The 15,600-nt window shown below is 38.1% G+C and overlaps 4 protein-coding genes across 7 annotated transcripts; 1 reads left to right on the top strand and 3 right to left on the bottom strand.

Annotated features, from left to right (window-relative positions):
* Positions 1-497: 497 nt before the first annotated feature.
* Positions 498-3,297, bottom strand: LOC121251887 (uncharacterized protein At1g65710-like). The gene is made up of 2 exons (XM_041151286.1): positions 1,717-3,297; positions 498-1,571 (listed from the first exon to the last, which is right to left on the bottom strand). The coding sequence occupies exons 1-2, from the start codon at positions 3,070-3,072 to the stop codon at positions 549-551; spliced, it is 2,379 nt and encodes a 792-aa protein (XP_041007220.1). The 5' UTR covers positions 3,073-3,297; the 3' UTR covers positions 498-548.
* An 892-nt stretch (positions 3,298-4,189) lies between these two features.
* On the bottom strand, positions 4,190-7,702 carry LOC121251891 (eukaryotic peptide chain release factor subunit 1-3-like). Of its 4 annotated transcripts, none has more exons than XM_041151294.1 (3): positions 7,570-7,702; positions 4,755-6,215; positions 4,190-4,630 (listed from the first exon to the last, which is right to left on the bottom strand). In XM_041151294.1, the coding sequence occupies exon 2, from the start codon at positions 6,196-6,198 to the stop codon at positions 4,888-4,890; it is 1,311 nt and encodes a 436-aa protein (XP_041007228.1). In that variant the 5' UTR covers positions 6,199-6,215; positions 7,570-7,702; the 3' UTR covers positions 4,190-4,630; positions 4,755-4,887. The 4 variants fall into 4 exon arrangements, with proteins under 4 accessions (XP_041007228.1, XP_041007227.1, XP_041007230.1 ...); XM_041151293.1 differs by having other exon boundaries at positions 7,450-7,686; XM_041151296.1 differs by having other exon boundaries at positions 4,391-4,630; positions 4,767-6,215; positions 7,570-7,686.
* A 2,614-nt stretch (positions 7,703-10,316) lies between these two features.
* On the top strand, positions 10,317-13,151 carry LOC121251892 (protein BEARSKIN2). The gene is made up of 3 exons (XM_041151297.1): positions 10,317-10,482; positions 11,795-12,075; positions 12,251-13,151. The coding sequence occupies exons 1-3, from the start codon at positions 10,317-10,319 to the stop codon at positions 12,899-12,901; spliced, it is 1,098 nt and encodes a 365-aa protein (XP_041007231.1). The 3' UTR covers positions 12,902-13,151.
* A 194-nt stretch (positions 13,152-13,345) lies between these two features.
* Positions 13,346-15,215, bottom strand: LOC121251893 (chlorophyll a-b binding protein CP26, chloroplastic). The gene is made up of 6 exons (XM_041151298.1): positions 14,843-15,215; positions 14,616-14,700; positions 14,437-14,487; positions 14,215-14,335; positions 13,982-14,116; positions 13,346-13,767 (listed from the first exon to the last, which is right to left on the bottom strand). The coding sequence occupies exons 1-6, from the start codon at positions 15,063-15,065 to the stop codon at positions 13,507-13,509; spliced, it is 876 nt and encodes a 291-aa protein (XP_041007232.1). The 5' UTR covers positions 15,066-15,215; the 3' UTR covers positions 13,346-13,506.
* Between the last annotated feature and the right edge of the window lie 385 nt (positions 15,216-15,600).

Genomic DNA, 15,600 nt, shown 5'->3' on the forward strand with positions numbered 1-15,600 from the left:
TATTGTTATAATATTATTTTTTAATATTATTATTATTTTAAAATTTGAAAAATTTAAATTATTTATTATATGTAAAAATTTAAAAAAATTATAACGATGAGATGAGATATTTTTCAAATCTAAAGGGGGCTAATAGTGTAACGTATACACACACCACCTTCCCCATTTTTTCTGTGATGAGATGCCATGGCTTGGCTCTCCATCTTCCCCTCTTCGCTCCCATCGTCGATGCCACGTCTTTCAAGGCCATCGATTCATTTACTTTTCATATTAACATTAATTCATATTAATGTTAATATTTAAGAGGACCGACCAGCTGAAGGAAATCAAAGATTTTATTTTGTTGCATAACACCCACCCGATAATCTTAAACGACAAACGGATAAATCTGTTGCGAATGGAAGAATCACACAAAAAAGGTTAAAAAGTAGACAAACTAAACTGAAAGACAAAGAATACATCTTTTGATTCAGTGATATTGGTTTAATTAACAGAACTCGAGAAATGGTTGCAAGTATGCAATCAAAGGGATAAGTCATCCATAACATTTACGTGGATGCAGCAGCTGCAACAACAGGAATCGAGTGCAGACCTCTACTAGTGACGCCACCAAGCCTGCCACGCCCAATCCCTCGACTCTGCTGGCGATCACAATCTCTCTTTTTCCCACTAAATCCCTTTCTTGCTTCATCCATGTTGCCGCTTGATTCAGATAAAACACTCCCCTCAAAGCCCAGTGGCATCTTTTGATCTTCCTCTCTGATGTTTAATCTTGAAGTCCAGCAGCTGGTTGAAGAATCAGCCGACTCGGGTTCCCATGAAGAAGAAGAAAGACCCCAATGCTGTTGACCATCGCTAACAAAACTGTTGCTACCTGAGGACTCTTGGTCCTCCATATCTTCCCCACAACCCCTCCTCACCGTTACATACTTGTGAAAGCTCGGCTCCATCACATCGTCAGCAACCGCTATCTCAGATTCTATAAAAGGTTCTTTGGTGTCTGTTATCGTGTTCCCAACAAGACTAGCAGCCAGGGAAAAATTGTAGGCAGTCCTGTTAGATTGATGCGTTGGGGGGCTTCTTCTGTCCTCAGAGAAAGCACAGGACAAATTAGAACTTGTAGTGGAGTTAAGGTCAGCAACAGCTTCCAGGATAGAGCAGGCCTTGGTGACGCAAGGTGGAAGGTAAACAGAAGTATTGGTTTTCTTTTGGTGGAAATGCTGGATGTCTTCAACCAACAGCGTAGCATAAGACGGATTTGGATTCAACAAAGTCTCCGGATTCAGGTCTAGGTCTCGCAATCTCCTAGAGGACCTGGTTCTTGTTGATGGTGTCTGTGGGTTCTGGCTTTCAGCGCCTGAGACCACCACGGTTTTAGTGGTGACATGTCTAGTCATTGATAGTTGTGGTTCTTCACCCTCTTCCACAGTCGATTGTCGCTTTTCCTTCGGTATGCAATTTACAGTCACAACCTGGTTGTCCAGAGTACCTCTGCTGCTGGTTTGGTAGTTAGCCCCTTCAACACCGGTTCTGTTGTTGATAGCACTGTTTTTTATCTCAGCATTTGGCTTCTGCATTCGAGAATACAAGATGATGTATTAGGCTCAATAAAAAAGAAAAAATAATGGCCCTTCTCAAGATGATGTAATATGGGTATGCAAATATTTTAGCGCAAGAAATGCATAAACGGATACATTACATGGAGCAAGTGCCTACCGGATTCAGAATATTAGTGGAATCCTTGACATCAATCCCTTGTTCTTCAGTTTCTTTTTTGTTCTTATTCTGTACCTTGCTGCTGCTGCTGCTGTTAATTGGTTGTGAATATGAGAGAGAGATTGGATCGATCTCACTCAATGGGTTTCTCCTGTAAGGAGATTGCTCTCCTTTCTTTGAAGAGCTGCGGCTAAGAGACGCCTGCAGCTGCTGATTATTATTGGAAATCTTAGCGTGCACATTTGCTCTTGCTGGAGACTTGGACCGTGGCGATGCAGCATACCTTAAACCCGCCGTCACTGCCTCGTTTCCAACATTTTTCCTCTTGGCATCACTGGCTGTTGCAGATTCTCCTCCTCCACCACCATTGTTGCTTTTATCCATCACCAAGGATGAAACAGTAGCAGGGACTGAGACTATCTTTCCCGGCCTATTACCATTCTTAATAGCATTGGCTCCAGCAGGTGCACTCCCTGCTGTAGTCCTAGCAGGAGTGGTGTTCTCAGATGATCTCCTACCAGGGGATCGACTCACTCGTCTCTCCCTACTGCTCGAGCACTGTTGTCGGTCTCTGTCTCTTTCTCTGCTGGGTGTCCTTCTCCTTCCTTGCGAAGATGAAGAAGGCTTAGATGATTGGCGATGACGTTGTCGGTGTTGACTCCTTTCATCCTCCTCACACAAGTCATTGCTCTCAATGACATTGGCTTTCTTTTGATCATCATCAGCTGCAACAACTTCGTCGAAGTCATAGCTCCGCTTGGAACCCGCGTACTTTCTGTTACGGTCACAAGAAGCGGAAGAGGAAGCAGCCTTGCTGGATGGGCTTTGGCTAAGCCTTCCGCAACGAATTAGAATGGCATCCACCTCTTCTTTCGTGCAGCTCGATGCCCTTACACCAACACCTACTGCTGCTGCTTGTGTAACCAGCTTGTCAACCATCGATTCATCTGCCGATTCAATTGAAGAAGCAGTACAAGTAGCCGCAGCTGTAGTAGAGGCAAGCCCGTGTGGTGCCAATGGAGCATCTTGTTGAGGAGGTGGGCTTCGAGAATCTCTACCTCTACCTCTATCTTCATGGCTCTTCTGGTGCTTGACGACGATTATCTCCTTCACTAGGTCGCCTTCATCCTCTTCCACCTTTTGATCTTCTTGTGTTGCCGGCACTGTCTTGTCCCTCTTCAGCTTCATCATTGGCTCATTACTGTCCACTGTCACTTCGTGGGTAATACTATTTCCACATCCTGTATCACCATTGGTATGAGACTTGTTTGGATCTGCCCTTGCTACAGAAGCAACAGCAGCAACAGAGGGAGAAAAAGAAGAAGATCCTCTCTTCTTGCTGAAACAACTACCCATGATGTTTTGTAGTAATTCAGCCCAACATGCCAAAGAAGGAGAGAGGTGTTTGTAGATGAATGGCAGTGACAACAGGGAAGGTGGGAACGATAATGACCGAGCAGTTGTAAGGGAAACAAAGAAGAAAGGTAAAAGGGAATGGCACAGAGAGACAGAATTTGAATTAGAGTGATGCTACTCTTGCCCGCTCAGAGTGAACTCCATCTTACCATTAGTTGAAAATTTTCTTTTTTTTTTTTTCAATTTTTTTATTTATAATTTTTTATTAACTTAAAAAATTTTAAAAAAATATAAAAAAGAAATATCAATATACTAATAGTTACTTCTTTAACTATTAAATAAATAAAAAATTAAAAAAAGTTAAAAAACATAAAATATCAAAATAAGAGACAAATTAAATGAGCAGTATTTTTCTTTGAATTATTAATTCAGAGAAAGAGAGAGAGAGGGTAATTTAAAATTTTGACAAAGGGGCGGGCTGGTAATCTCTGATTCTCTGCAAAGAAAGAGCCGTTAAGAGAGACAGGAGTCGTTGGATCATTGTTCTGTCCCTACTGTACTGTACTGACGCCCCCCTTCCCCACACTAACTACAGTTCGTGTTCCTCCATTTCTCTTAAAACTATTATTATTATTATTATAATTATTACGACAATTATTTTGCCATTCAAATTTGTACAACGGCTATCTAAAGGTGCATCCCTTTTGGGTTCCGATCAAGCCTGCGAACCCTGACAAGAATCTTGAATCCCCACCCCACTCCAATTTTGATAGGTTTTACTTGCTGGATCTCTAAAATATACACATCTATGGCCTCAACTTCGATTGCCAAAGAATATCAAATAATAGAGTCGCGACCACCCGCTTCAAAACTCAATCATTGAGTCTCAATGTAAGCATATTGCTTCTCGGAGACAGTCCAATGTTTGTCTTGAACTTTAAATCAGTCATCCATGGTAGCTGGTGGGTTTGGCAATAACAGCAGCCGACAGCGCCGAATCAGATGAACTATAATAAACAAACCGACAAATTAACCTTCGGTAACAGAATCACTTCCAAACCCACCTATTTCCCAACTCTTGAAAGAAGTTGAAGCAAACTGGCCATCCATAATCTAATCTGAACCATTAAGTTATGTTACTTAATTGTAATATTTAAAGCTAGGATGCATCAAGCAAAGTACATATTCATATATATATATATATATATATATATAAATGCTGATAAATGGTAAATATATTCGACAGAATATATCCCCACATGAAGAAAAAAGCTAGGAAATAGATATCCATCCCATAACCAAAATAGATAGCATACAGTTTCAGCAAAACAAAAACCATAACTAGAGTTGTAGAAAGTTTATGCAAGTAACTGCAGGGCCTTGATGATCTTGATATTCCCAAAGTTGATAGAAGCAACTTTACACGACCCTTTCAAAGCAACAGCATAACTAGTACAGCATATTATTTATCATCCGGATGATCCACCCAGCTGCTCCATTCCCGTATCCGAATGAAATCACCATGCTAAGCTTGTCAGGCTCAAAACATTCCAATCCCCTTCAAGGAAGAAAATTTCAGAAACAAAATTGACATTAGGTGAGCTACAGAAGAGGAAAAATAAAATAATCGCACAGAAAGATGTTAGATTCAGAGAGAATAACTCAAGGAACGAAAATGAAACCTTGATTTAGACCTTGCAAAGTTTCTTGAAAGAACTCAGGAGCAGTAGAACCAAGCGCAATATCGCGCACACTGGTGCAGGCCTTTTTACCCCCATTCTCCTGCACCAGGATTGAGAAACAGTTGATTGATTGCTATTCAGAGTCATCATAAACTTCTTCATCAGAAAGCTCATCAAATGATCTTATGTCGAGCTGGTAACGCAGGATTCCGCCAATACCACCAAAACCTCTGCAGAACTGAGATCCCTCTTGAGATTTGTTGGTCACAAACTCAAGCGTGCAACCAAACTTCCTGTATTCATTAGCAAACCACTCGAGCAAAGATAACTTCTCCTGAACCTCCAATTCAGCAGAACTGACAGAATCTCGAAAGTTGCTCTGATCTGCCTCCTGTTCCTTGTTCAAGTGCTTTATGATAATCTCCCCAGTTGTGCTATTCTTCAGCACGTACCTATTTATATCCAGATTTTCCCATACAATAAGCAACTCAACAGCACCCATCTCCAAAGCTTTCAGTGTGTCATCTACACCAAAAACGTACTTCCCAGTGTCCTGACTAATCTCCTCGAAGTATTTTCCTATTAAACGCTTCTCCTGAATAAACTTCACATTAGACAGGATCTCGGATGACAGCTCAATGGCTTGATTGAAACCATTCTCCCCTCCGTAAGAAACATCTACCACATTTAATATTTTGGCTTGAAGGCGGGGATCAAACATGTCTGACTGACTGAGCTCAGTTTTGAAGTCAGCTGACCCAGCCAGTATCAATCCTGCAACATTGGGCTGGCTGGTGGCAGGATTGATAAAAAACTGAGTAGCAAGCTCCGCTGTCTTCCTAACGTAGTTGTGGCGCTTCTCCATTCGAAGACGAGCAAATCGCAGAGCTGATTGCCCTCCTCTTCCATGCTTCTTTGGGAGGTCAACGCTAAATTTATGAAGTACTTCTCTGGTATTACCACTTAAAGTACCAAAAAGGGTCCCATTACCATCCATGACAATAAAACCAAACTTGTCATCAGATTCTAGAAGTTCGTTCAGCGCTTCTGTGTGAAATTTGTTATCACAGAGATAAAGAGACGCATTAATGGGCCTGAATGGCTCAAAATCAATTGTGACCTTCTTCTCCTTTCCATCTTCAGTTACAATTGTTCCAGTATAAAGCACAAGCCCATTGGGAGGAACCTTGTTGTAAAGCTTAAGCCTTTGCTGAGCAGAAGTAATTGCACCAAGCACAGACTGACGATTCACCCTGCTTTTAATGTTTGAAGCAGTTCCATATTCGTCACCCAGCATCTTGGTAACACGAGATACTTGATCACGTGGAGGCATGATAAGAGAAATCATGCTGGTGCCATTGCCTCTAGCAGCTTCCAGTGCTTTTATCAATTTCTTGATCTTCCATATCTCAATGTTTCTATCAGTCTCGTGAGCATCTGCCATTGTAGATTTATTATAACCTGCAAAAAGAAAGAAAAAACAAACTAGCAGAGTTCAGAAGATAAAGAAGAGAATAGGTAATAGCACTAGGACAATGACTAACAAAACTAAAAGATAGTGCAGCGCAAGAAAAAGGTAACATCTGCACAGGCATCAGTTGGGTCAAAAGCAGCATCACGAAACTCAATTAGAGATTACACAGGGAACTCCAGTATATTCTAAGCAACAAGAATAGACAATCAGGTGAAACTATTATGAATTTCCTATGCCATGTGAAGCTTAAACATTCCAACAATAACATGTTTAATATAGAGTCTGCAACATCTTCAGTTAAGCTAGTGGCTGAATCAGGTATTACTGGCCATTGCAAATTACTACTGCATATGGATGGATATGTAAAGAACACGTTCACCAATTCAGTTTCAATGATATCAGATATCTAAACCATATTAGAAATTTGTAGACCAAACTAAGTCAAAGATGTCCACTGAATATTCTCAATTATTTGAAAGAAGCAATGTGACATATAATCGACATCCATAGCCATCAACACAATCCGTACGGCCACTCTAGCAAAAATATGACCTAAATCTCTTAAAATAAATAATTCTGATTAGTCGATTTGCAATACAAACAACGAAAGATGAAGTTATTGAAGGAGATTGTACTCTATAATTTTTTTTTACAAGTAAACGATTATATTAATATTAATATGAATAGGCATAGCCCTACTCTATAATTTTGATATAACCACTTTACTGACGGAGGGAATAAACACATATATGTTCTATCTGCTGCTTAAATTTTAAGGAAATTTAAAGCTCATCTTTCAAATAAAGGTGTCAAAAAAAAAAAAATTCTAATACTCATAAAAAAAAAGGGTGTACAAAAATCGTCCATAGGCCTTGTTTGTCACCATCAATATACTTAATATTATTGGAGGTTAATTTATTCTTTTCTACATGAAAAATATGGGCTAAGCTGCAAGTCGGAGGTCTAGGTTACAGCGGAAAAAAAAAAGACTCCGAGGCAGTCGAATCAGTTAATTACTTAACTCTGATCAGATCAATCCAACAGCAAAACAGCATCAGGCAATATATAAATCGAATCAAGAAAAGAAGAAGAAAAAACACATGGACAACATCAAGAAGCAAAAAATCACAGGAATCTGCAAACAGATATCAAACAAAATAAAGATAGAGAACAAAGACAGCATAAGCAATGATAAAATCAAAGAAATCTGCAAAGTAATACCAGAGAAAATATTGGAAACGAAGATCTTCAGATCACAGAATCCGCCAAACAAGCAAAGGTATAAACAAATCAAGAGATTGATATTTAAAAGAGAAATATGAATTGAGGAGAAAGACCCACAGGAGGAGATGGTAAGGGTTGGCGTGTTCTGGACTCTGGATGTGTGCGCGCCTCCTGGCTGGGACTAGGGGTCAAAAACTAGAGGTTGTGGTTGTGGACCTTCCGCGTTAAAAGACTTCCTTGGGGTATATCGTGTATTCTGTTTAATCTCCACTGCCCATTAAATATTTATATTTATATTTTACTAATTTATTTTCTCACTTAGTAAGATATATATATATATATATATATATAAATATTTATATATATATATATATTCCGAATAATATCAATTAATGTGAATAATTTTAAGTGACATTTTATTTTTATAATTCATGTTTATTTGTAAATATTTTCTTTCACACACTTTATTTAATTACACAGTTCAGAGATGAGATTAGATATTTTGTTAAAAGTTTAATAAAATATTATTATAATATAATTTTTATTTTAAAATTTAAAAAAATAAATTTTTTATTATATTTTGTATGAAAATTTAAAAAAAATATCTCATTATGATAAAAAGTATTAATATTTTAATTTTTTCATAATTATTAACTCAATTTTTTAACTTTTCTTTTTAATGAGAAAAATAAGCAAAACCATTCTATTCGGTTTTGGGCTCGGTTTGTGAGCCTTGTACGAGTTGAACTTCGTGGGCTAAGGATTGGGGCTTGGGCCGCTACCCGCCCACGGGAAAATGGATTGCAGGCTTTTGCAGCAGCCTCTTCGAAAACAACGTCTCCTCCGTATCGAGATTTGGAGGTTGCTCGTCTACTTTGCAGTTTCCAGGATTGGTTTTTTCAGGAAAAAAGAAGGAAAAAAGTTTCGAGCATGGTGGGATGGGTAATGGTAGGTATAAGTTTTAAATAAATAAATTTTATATAAGTTTTTTATAAAAAGGTAGGTCACATTAATAAAGAATTTTTTTTTTCACTTTTAAAGGTGGGGTCTATTTTTTTACAAGAGATTGTATGAGATTTGTCTATTTAAGACTTGTACAAATCATTTCTCGGGTGTGAATTGTATAGATAATACCAAAATCTAAGATGGAAATTCCGAAATAGTGCAATTAATTAATCCTATTATTAATGATACATTAATAGTAGTTATAATAAATCCTAAATTTTTTACGTACAAGAATCGAACTAGCAAATTAAGTTGCCTAATTTGGTATAACCATATAAGATAATGAACATCCTTCAAAGATGACGGATGATAAGTCTGATAAGATCAAGGAAATTAATTACAAAATTCAAAGCTAGCAGCCAAGCACACGGCTCTTGTTGATAAGAATAATGATAATTAACGATCATAATGTAATTAGTATTTGATAATTATTTTAGATTATAAACATCATGATGTAATTAATTTTTTGTAACTAAACCGAACTCTCCTTAATCCTTATTGCAAATTGTATGACCATACAATATCGAAGTTTGAATTTTAAGGAGATGCATGCCATGCATATATTGAAGAAAGTAAGAATTAGAAATAGAATAATAACAACAAAAATTCTATGTGCAGTCATGATTTTTGCGTATTCTTTATGCATTCCACTAATGTAATTGGTTGCATAATTTTTTTTAATATAAAATAACTGATTTAGTTAATTATATCAATCATGTAATGCGTAAAAATTACGTAAAAATATTGACTGTATGTAGCATAACTTAAGCAGCTTTTAATTACCGATTGCATGCAACATGTGAAGAGTTAGTAACAGATCACGTTGTATGAGTAATTTAAATATATATGAGGTTAAAATTAGAACATCGTTCAAGAAAGTTTAACTTCTTTTATTAAATTTCTATAACACACGTACATGATCCTCGATAATAGTTTGAGAGTTCAGAGTACGAACTGGATCGAACAAAAAATTATGATGAGAATATATTTAGTCAATCATTGCTGCATGCAGATGATCAAAGCTAGCTAGCGTGCAGTTTAATCAAGCGAATTTCTCAAGGTCATCCTTACACGTGCATGCATGCCCAAGCTAGCTATGGCGACTGCATCTCAGGCTGGCCAACTGTATATTATAAGGAGGAGGCCAGACCCAACGTCCCTAAATTAATTATTAGAGTTAACAAATGGCTATAAAAATCCATACAATATTTCCGCCGCCCAATCAATTAGGAAAATCCCAAGAAAGTTTGATATATAGCTATTTTTTTCTCCAGATCCTTGCTTTCGGAACAATCAACGTATCAATACTTTCATTATCTCTTAGTTTCTCGGGATCGTTTTTAGAGCATAAAATAGTTCCATCACATTAATTTACTAGGTAGTCAGAACAATCACCCCCACAGCTTTATGCACAGAGCGTGGATATAGAATACCATCAACTTAGCCCAGAAATTAAAAGAAATGCTGTTGGCATCGAACAGTTTGTACGACACGCTCCGTATCGGCATTTAGAAGAAGCGCCATTTCCTCCATGGGAAACTATATTAATCTAAACTTATCCCGGTCTCATTCCTACCTTAAGCTTCCTTTTTACGATAGCTTTATCCATTCCCGCCGGCGTAGTGACCGGCCGTCAACTTTTTTCACATCAGCCATGTCCCCCCGTTGACACTTCACGGTGGTATATAAGTCTAATGACGGCACACAACATCGTAGAAACAACTTTTAGAGATAAAAATTAAGTTTGAGAGAGATCCATCTATCGAAGAGACTTGAAGCTAGCTAGCTAGCTAGAGCAAGTTAATTGGCGTTCTTGTACGTTGTTGCGCGCTGCATCGTAGTAGTTTGGGGTCTTGGTAATGGCTTCATCTAGTGGCGGCGGTGTGCCACCAGGGTTCCGATTCCACCCAACGGACGAAGAGCTGCTTCACTACTACTTGAAGAAGAAGGTATCGTTTCAGAAGTTTGATATGGAGGTCATTAGAGAGGTGGACTTGAATAAGATGGAGCCTTGGGATTTGCAAGGTGAAATTTATTAAGCTCTACGTACGTCCATATATAGGTTATATATATATATATATATATGATGTTTTGATGATCATGTACGCGAATCTTGAAATAGTACTTAATTAAATTGTGTATGTTGCTAGAATAATATTCCCGACGGTTCTAATGCATTTACCAAAAAAAAAAAAAAGAAAAAACGAAAAAGAACAAGAGATATTAGTACTGCAATATGCATGGCCGTCTGCAAATTAATTAATTAGAGTCTTGAATGTTATTAATCTTAAGGTTCTAATTAACCAGCAGCTAGGTTAATTAACTTACAAACTAAATGATCATGAATCGAGCCATTAATTATTCTTTACCAGTCAAATTAATATCTTTCTGAGTTAAAAGTTTGATTATCTGGACTCGACGTTCTTGGCAAAATCTTGATATTATACATATATATATATATATATACATGCATACATATATGTTGGAGTTATATATATAAGTCATAATTGAATGAAAAAGAAACAATAGATCTAATATGCATGAATAACTTTCAGGAACATAAAGACTTAATTTGTCGGTGGATCTCTTCGATCCTAATTTGGAGTTACAAATTATAATATGGGAAAGTTTATATATTTTCTTCGAGGGATGTCATGATCACGTGCTATTTAGATCCGAACTCTTATATAAACAAAAGATATGATCTATAGAATTAATAAGTCGGGAATGATGATCACGACACTCAAGGAATTAATAGTCTTCAAACTGGAGTGATCAAGAATATTACATGATGACATGATTTAATATATATAATATATTATATATTGCTTCTTCTGATTTTTCGAGGACACTAAAAGGTAAAATAAAGCGAGTTACTCTTCCTTCAAGGGCTTTCTCATGTGGCGATCGAACTTAATTAAAGTGTAATATATATATATATATATATATATATATATATTATATATATATATATATATATATTATATATATATATATATAGGAAGGACTCAAAAAATAAATAGAAGCCAAAGGCTGGTAGCTATATATATATAACGTATAATTAAACTACAATATATATATATATATATATGCATGTTTCATGCATGCCATATATGATCAGAAAAATAGAATGGGAAATAATCATCAATATTCTTAATTCAAATTACAGCACAACTGCTTTTTATAAGCACCCATCATACGGTACGTACGTACTACTAATTTGTTCATGGCCGCAAGCAGCTAGCTGTTAATTTTCTTATCCACAGCTTTATCCCTGATTAAACATATAACAGTAGATCACTATTTAATTTGGTGTTACTGCTCTGGTTATGTTTAGAGAGATGTAAGATTGGGTCAACACCACAAAACGAGTGGTACTTCTTCAGTCACAAGGACAGGAAGTATCCAACAGGATCAAGGACGAATAGAGCGACAAATTCTGGCTTCTGGAAGGCAACAGGGAGGGACAAATGCATTAGAAACAGCCATCAGAAGATAGGTATGAGGAAAACGCTTGTTTTCTACAGAGGCAGAGCTCCCCACGGCCAGAAGACTGACTGGATCATGCATGAATATCGACTTGAAGACAGTGATGATCCTCAAGGAAACGCCAGTACTGTACGTATCGATCTCTCTCTCTCTCTCTCTCTCTGGTTGTTCATCCATCGGAACTCATAATATGGGAGTAATAGGTGAAAGTTAAAGTAAAAGAGAGCAACTCAAACTACTCTTTGTTTTAAGTTTTAAATGATAAGCTTATAATTCAGATTTTATATTGCATGCGTTTGTATAGGAAGATGGTTGGGTGGTTTGCAGGGTGTTCAAGAAGAAGAATCTATTCAAGGTTAATGGGAATGAAGGAGGCTCTGGCATGAACTCGGGTCAACAGCTCAACAACACGTTGAACATGACCAATCAGCCACGCACCTTCCTGCACAGAGACAACCAATACCTGCTACGTCAACAACACAACGGCGGTAACCAACCAATCTTTGAGCCTGAACTAGCACTCCATCAATACTCCCACATGCCATCCTCTCACTACTCGCTTTTCCAATCCCAACCCCTTCTTCCTACCCACAAGCCCCTCGGCTATGACTACTCGAGCCTCCCTTCGGAGACACCCATCATGGTCAAGCAGCTCATGACAAACCCTAGAGATTGTGAGAGTGGCAGTGACAGCCTCCGGTACCAAGCTTGTGAGCAGGGTTTAGAGGTGGGCACGTGTCAGCCGGCTCCACAATTGGTAACAGGAAGAGATCATGAGGGCATGAATGAATGGGCTATGCTCGACCGGCTTGTCACTTCTCATATTGGAAATCATGATCAAGAATCGTCCAAAGAGGCCGTGAGGTTCGAGGAGGATCCAAACACATCTTCTGCACCCCAAATTAATCAGCTTTCATTGCGCGGAGAGATGGACTTTTGGGGCTATGAGAAATAGCAGCAAACAGCTGGAAGTATTATGGATTTAACCATACAATTATATGGCTCTAATTAGCCATGCGAAAACTTGAAAAACAGAGCGCTTAAGTTGATGGTAATTATATGTTTGTTTGATTTCGTAATTACGTGACTCATTTATTATTTAAAATTATTTAATAAACATTTAAATACTGAACTTGATGCAACGAGTGTAAATCTGATCTAATCCCCCTCCCCCCACTTCAATTTTATTTTTATTTATTTATTTTTGTTTTCGAAGAGTCAGACTGTGCGTATTTATTTTTATTTATATATGGCATGAACTTATATATTGACCATATATATGTATATATATTGTGAAACCCTTAATTTGTAGAGGACTTGTGATTGGCGAATTGGCCATAATCAATATTTTGGAAAGAAGAATGTGGCATGGAGAAATAGTCTTCATGTTACAACCATATAAGGTGAACAACGCTCGGTCTCTATAAATTAATTGAAACACAACCGGACATTCAACTTTCAAGTTCAAGGATCAAGGTTAAATGCATTTGAGAATATCTCAGTGACATGTACAATTAATGCACATCTAAGCTGAGTGCAGAGCAAGAGAAAACTTTAAAATCACAGGGTTGGAGCTCTTTCGGCAGATCCAGCAATAACAGTGAGCAAGTTGTTTCCAAAAGGATCACTGAGATGCTTTGCAAGGTTTTCAACAGGTCCTTCTCCAGTGACATAAGCTTGAATAAAGAAACCCAGCATGGAAAACATTGCAAGTCTACCGTTTTTAATCTCCTTCACCTTCAGAATTGCAGCCTGGTCCGGATCCTTTGCAAGCCCCAATGGATCAAAAGGACCACCTGGGTGAAGCTTGTCCTCCAAATCCTACCAGCCAAAACAAAATTATATATAACTACCTCACATTAACAGTTTTCTTTTGTCATGAATCATGGTTAAGGTATATCTACCAGAATCTTGGTGAATCTTTTTATATGAAATGGCATAACTGTTGATGGCACCAATACTTATATTTGATAATAAAAAAAAGGGGGGGGGGGGGGGGGGGGGGGGTAAGTCACAGAACAGAATCCTCACATACCAAGCCATTGATAATTCTGTAATATTCTGCACCACCAACGAGAACAACCTCAGCAGCGACAGCAAAAATAAGATTGATGGGGATGTTCTTCCCAAAGTAATTCAATGTGTTCCCATCAAGGAGTAGTGCTCCCGTCTGCATTATGCGCACAGAGTAATTCAATGTGGGGGAATCTCTTGCTAAATGGATGTCTCTGTTTACAAGTAAAGTATAGAAGGGCAATTAAAAGATACCTTGAACCAGACAGCCTCAGGGCCGCAGTTAGCACCAAATTTGTTGAAGGCCTCTGGGATAATGAATCCAGCAGCTCCAAGCATGGCCCAACGGGCGTGAATCAACTCGTATGCCTGATATCTGCAATCAAAGCGTCCCCATTAGTACCATATGACATTTATATTATTGATGGATTTGTTTACTTTGATTAAAGGAAAAGTATCTGGGAAGTTTTAACATACTTGCTGAAGTTCTCTGGATTCTTGCTAAGCCCAAAAGGATCGTAACCATAACTGCATCGAAATGAATAAGCAAGATTATTCACCCAAACGAAATTGCAATCTACGACTTTAAAGGCCAAACTTAGCACCATCCAATATATTTCTGAAAGAGACAAGTTTTAGAGGAAGAAACGTCATACTCTCCAGGAACTTCTCCGGTCAAATACTCTGGGATCTCGGATCGATCCAAGAGGCCTTCCGGCAAAAAAATCCTTCTGTCAGGACCTGACCAAACCGCCAAGCAGAATGTTGATAAGGACAAAAAAAACCAACTCGATCTCCATGTATTGCGAGCCAGCAGCACAGAGCACTGCGTGCATGAGTTAATAGTAAGGAAATGAGATCAGGTTTCAGTTGGTCAACTTACCATACCACTTGGCGAGCTCCTCGTCGGCAGGAGAAACAGCAGCAGGCTTTGACTTAGGCGGTGCCGCCTTCTTCTTGGAGAAGAGAGCAACAGTCTTAAATGTGGCGGGGCTGGAGGCCGTTGGAGCTGATGTCCTGGCGGCACCGCTGAAGTTGAGAGGGTTTCCGAGCATTTCCGACACGCCAAGAGAGGCAGCCGCAGTGGATGCAGCCAGAGAAGCCATTTTCTGGGTCGCCGGAAATGAAACCTTTTGTGGCTAGCTAGAAGTAGGATTGGCGTGGTAGTGGAGAATGCAAATGCTATAAGCTTGAGTTGGTGGACGTGGGCATTCCATGTAGGATTAGTGTTCATGGGTTTTGATTGGTTGATTTGCATTGTGAAACTGCGCAATCCATTGCAACGATATGATAGGGCGGGTTGAGATAATATGGCTGATGATTGTGATGACGTGGAATGCTCCTGATCCTGAACTTGTAGATTGCATCGATTTGGATAACATGTCCCATCCAATGTTCCATGGAAATTTGCTCTCGTCCACAGCTGCTAATCGTACATAACGGGGTGACTTTTTGTTTCGAGTAATACTTTATATAATCGTAAGATACATAAATACTGTACAGTTATTTTAAAAAAAAATAAAATTTATTATTAAAAAATTAATTTCTTTTCATATAAATTTCATATTTATTTATTTTTTTAAACGATTGTATAATACTTACACACTCACAATTGTAAATATCATTTCTTTTATTTTTTTC

This window comes from Juglans microcarpa x Juglans regia, chromosome 2S (genome assembly GCF_004785595.1).
Source record: "Juglans microcarpa x Juglans regia isolate MS1-56 chromosome 2S, Jm3101_v1.0, whole genome shotgun sequence".
In the NCBI taxonomy this organism is placed as follows: domain Eukaryota; kingdom Viridiplantae; phylum Streptophyta; class Magnoliopsida; order Fagales; family Juglandaceae; genus Juglans; species Juglans microcarpa x Juglans regia.

What these genes read in the sequence shown, in the direction of transcription:
- LOC121251887 (XM_041151286.1), bottom strand. Translation starts at nt 3,072, where the DNA reads ATGGGTAGTTGTTTCAGCAAGAAGAGAGGATCTTCTTCTTTTTCTCCC. An exon ending in CCACTAATATTCTGAATCCG is followed by an intron (nt 1,572 to 1,716) that starts GTAGGCACTTGC and finishes TCTCGAATGCAG; the next exon opens with AAGCCAAATGCTGAGATAAA.
- LOC121251891 (XM_041151294.1), bottom strand. Translation starts at nt 6,198, where the DNA reads ATGGCAGATGCTCACGAGACTGATAGAAACATTGAGATATGGAAGATC.
- LOC121251892 (XM_041151297.1), top strand. Translation starts at nt 10,317, where the DNA reads ATGGCTTCATCTAGTGGCGGCGGTGTGCCACCAGGGTTCCGATTCCAC. An exon ending in GGAGCCTTGGGATTTGCAAG is followed by an intron (nt 10,483 to 11,794) that starts GTGAAATTTATT and finishes GGTTATGTTTAG; the next exon opens with AGAGATGTAAGATTGGGTCA. An exon ending in CTCAAGGAAACGCCAGTACT is followed by an intron (nt 12,076 to 12,250) that starts GTACGTATCGAT and finishes GCGTTTGTATAG; the next exon opens with GAAGATGGTTGGGTGGTTTG.
- LOC121251893 (XM_041151298.1), bottom strand. Translation starts at nt 15,065, where the DNA reads ATGGCTTCTCTGGCTGCATCCACTGCGGCTGCCTCTCTTGGCGTGTCG. An exon ending in GGAGCTCGCCAAGTGGTATG is followed by an intron (nt 14,701 to 14,842) that starts GTAAGTTGACCA and finishes CGGTTTGGTCAG; the next exon opens with GTCCTGACAGAAGGATTTTT. An exon ending in ACCGGAGAAGTTCCTGGAGA is followed by an intron (nt 14,488 to 14,615) that starts GTATGACGTTTC and finishes ATTTCGATGCAG; the next exon opens with TTATGGTTACGATCCTTTTG.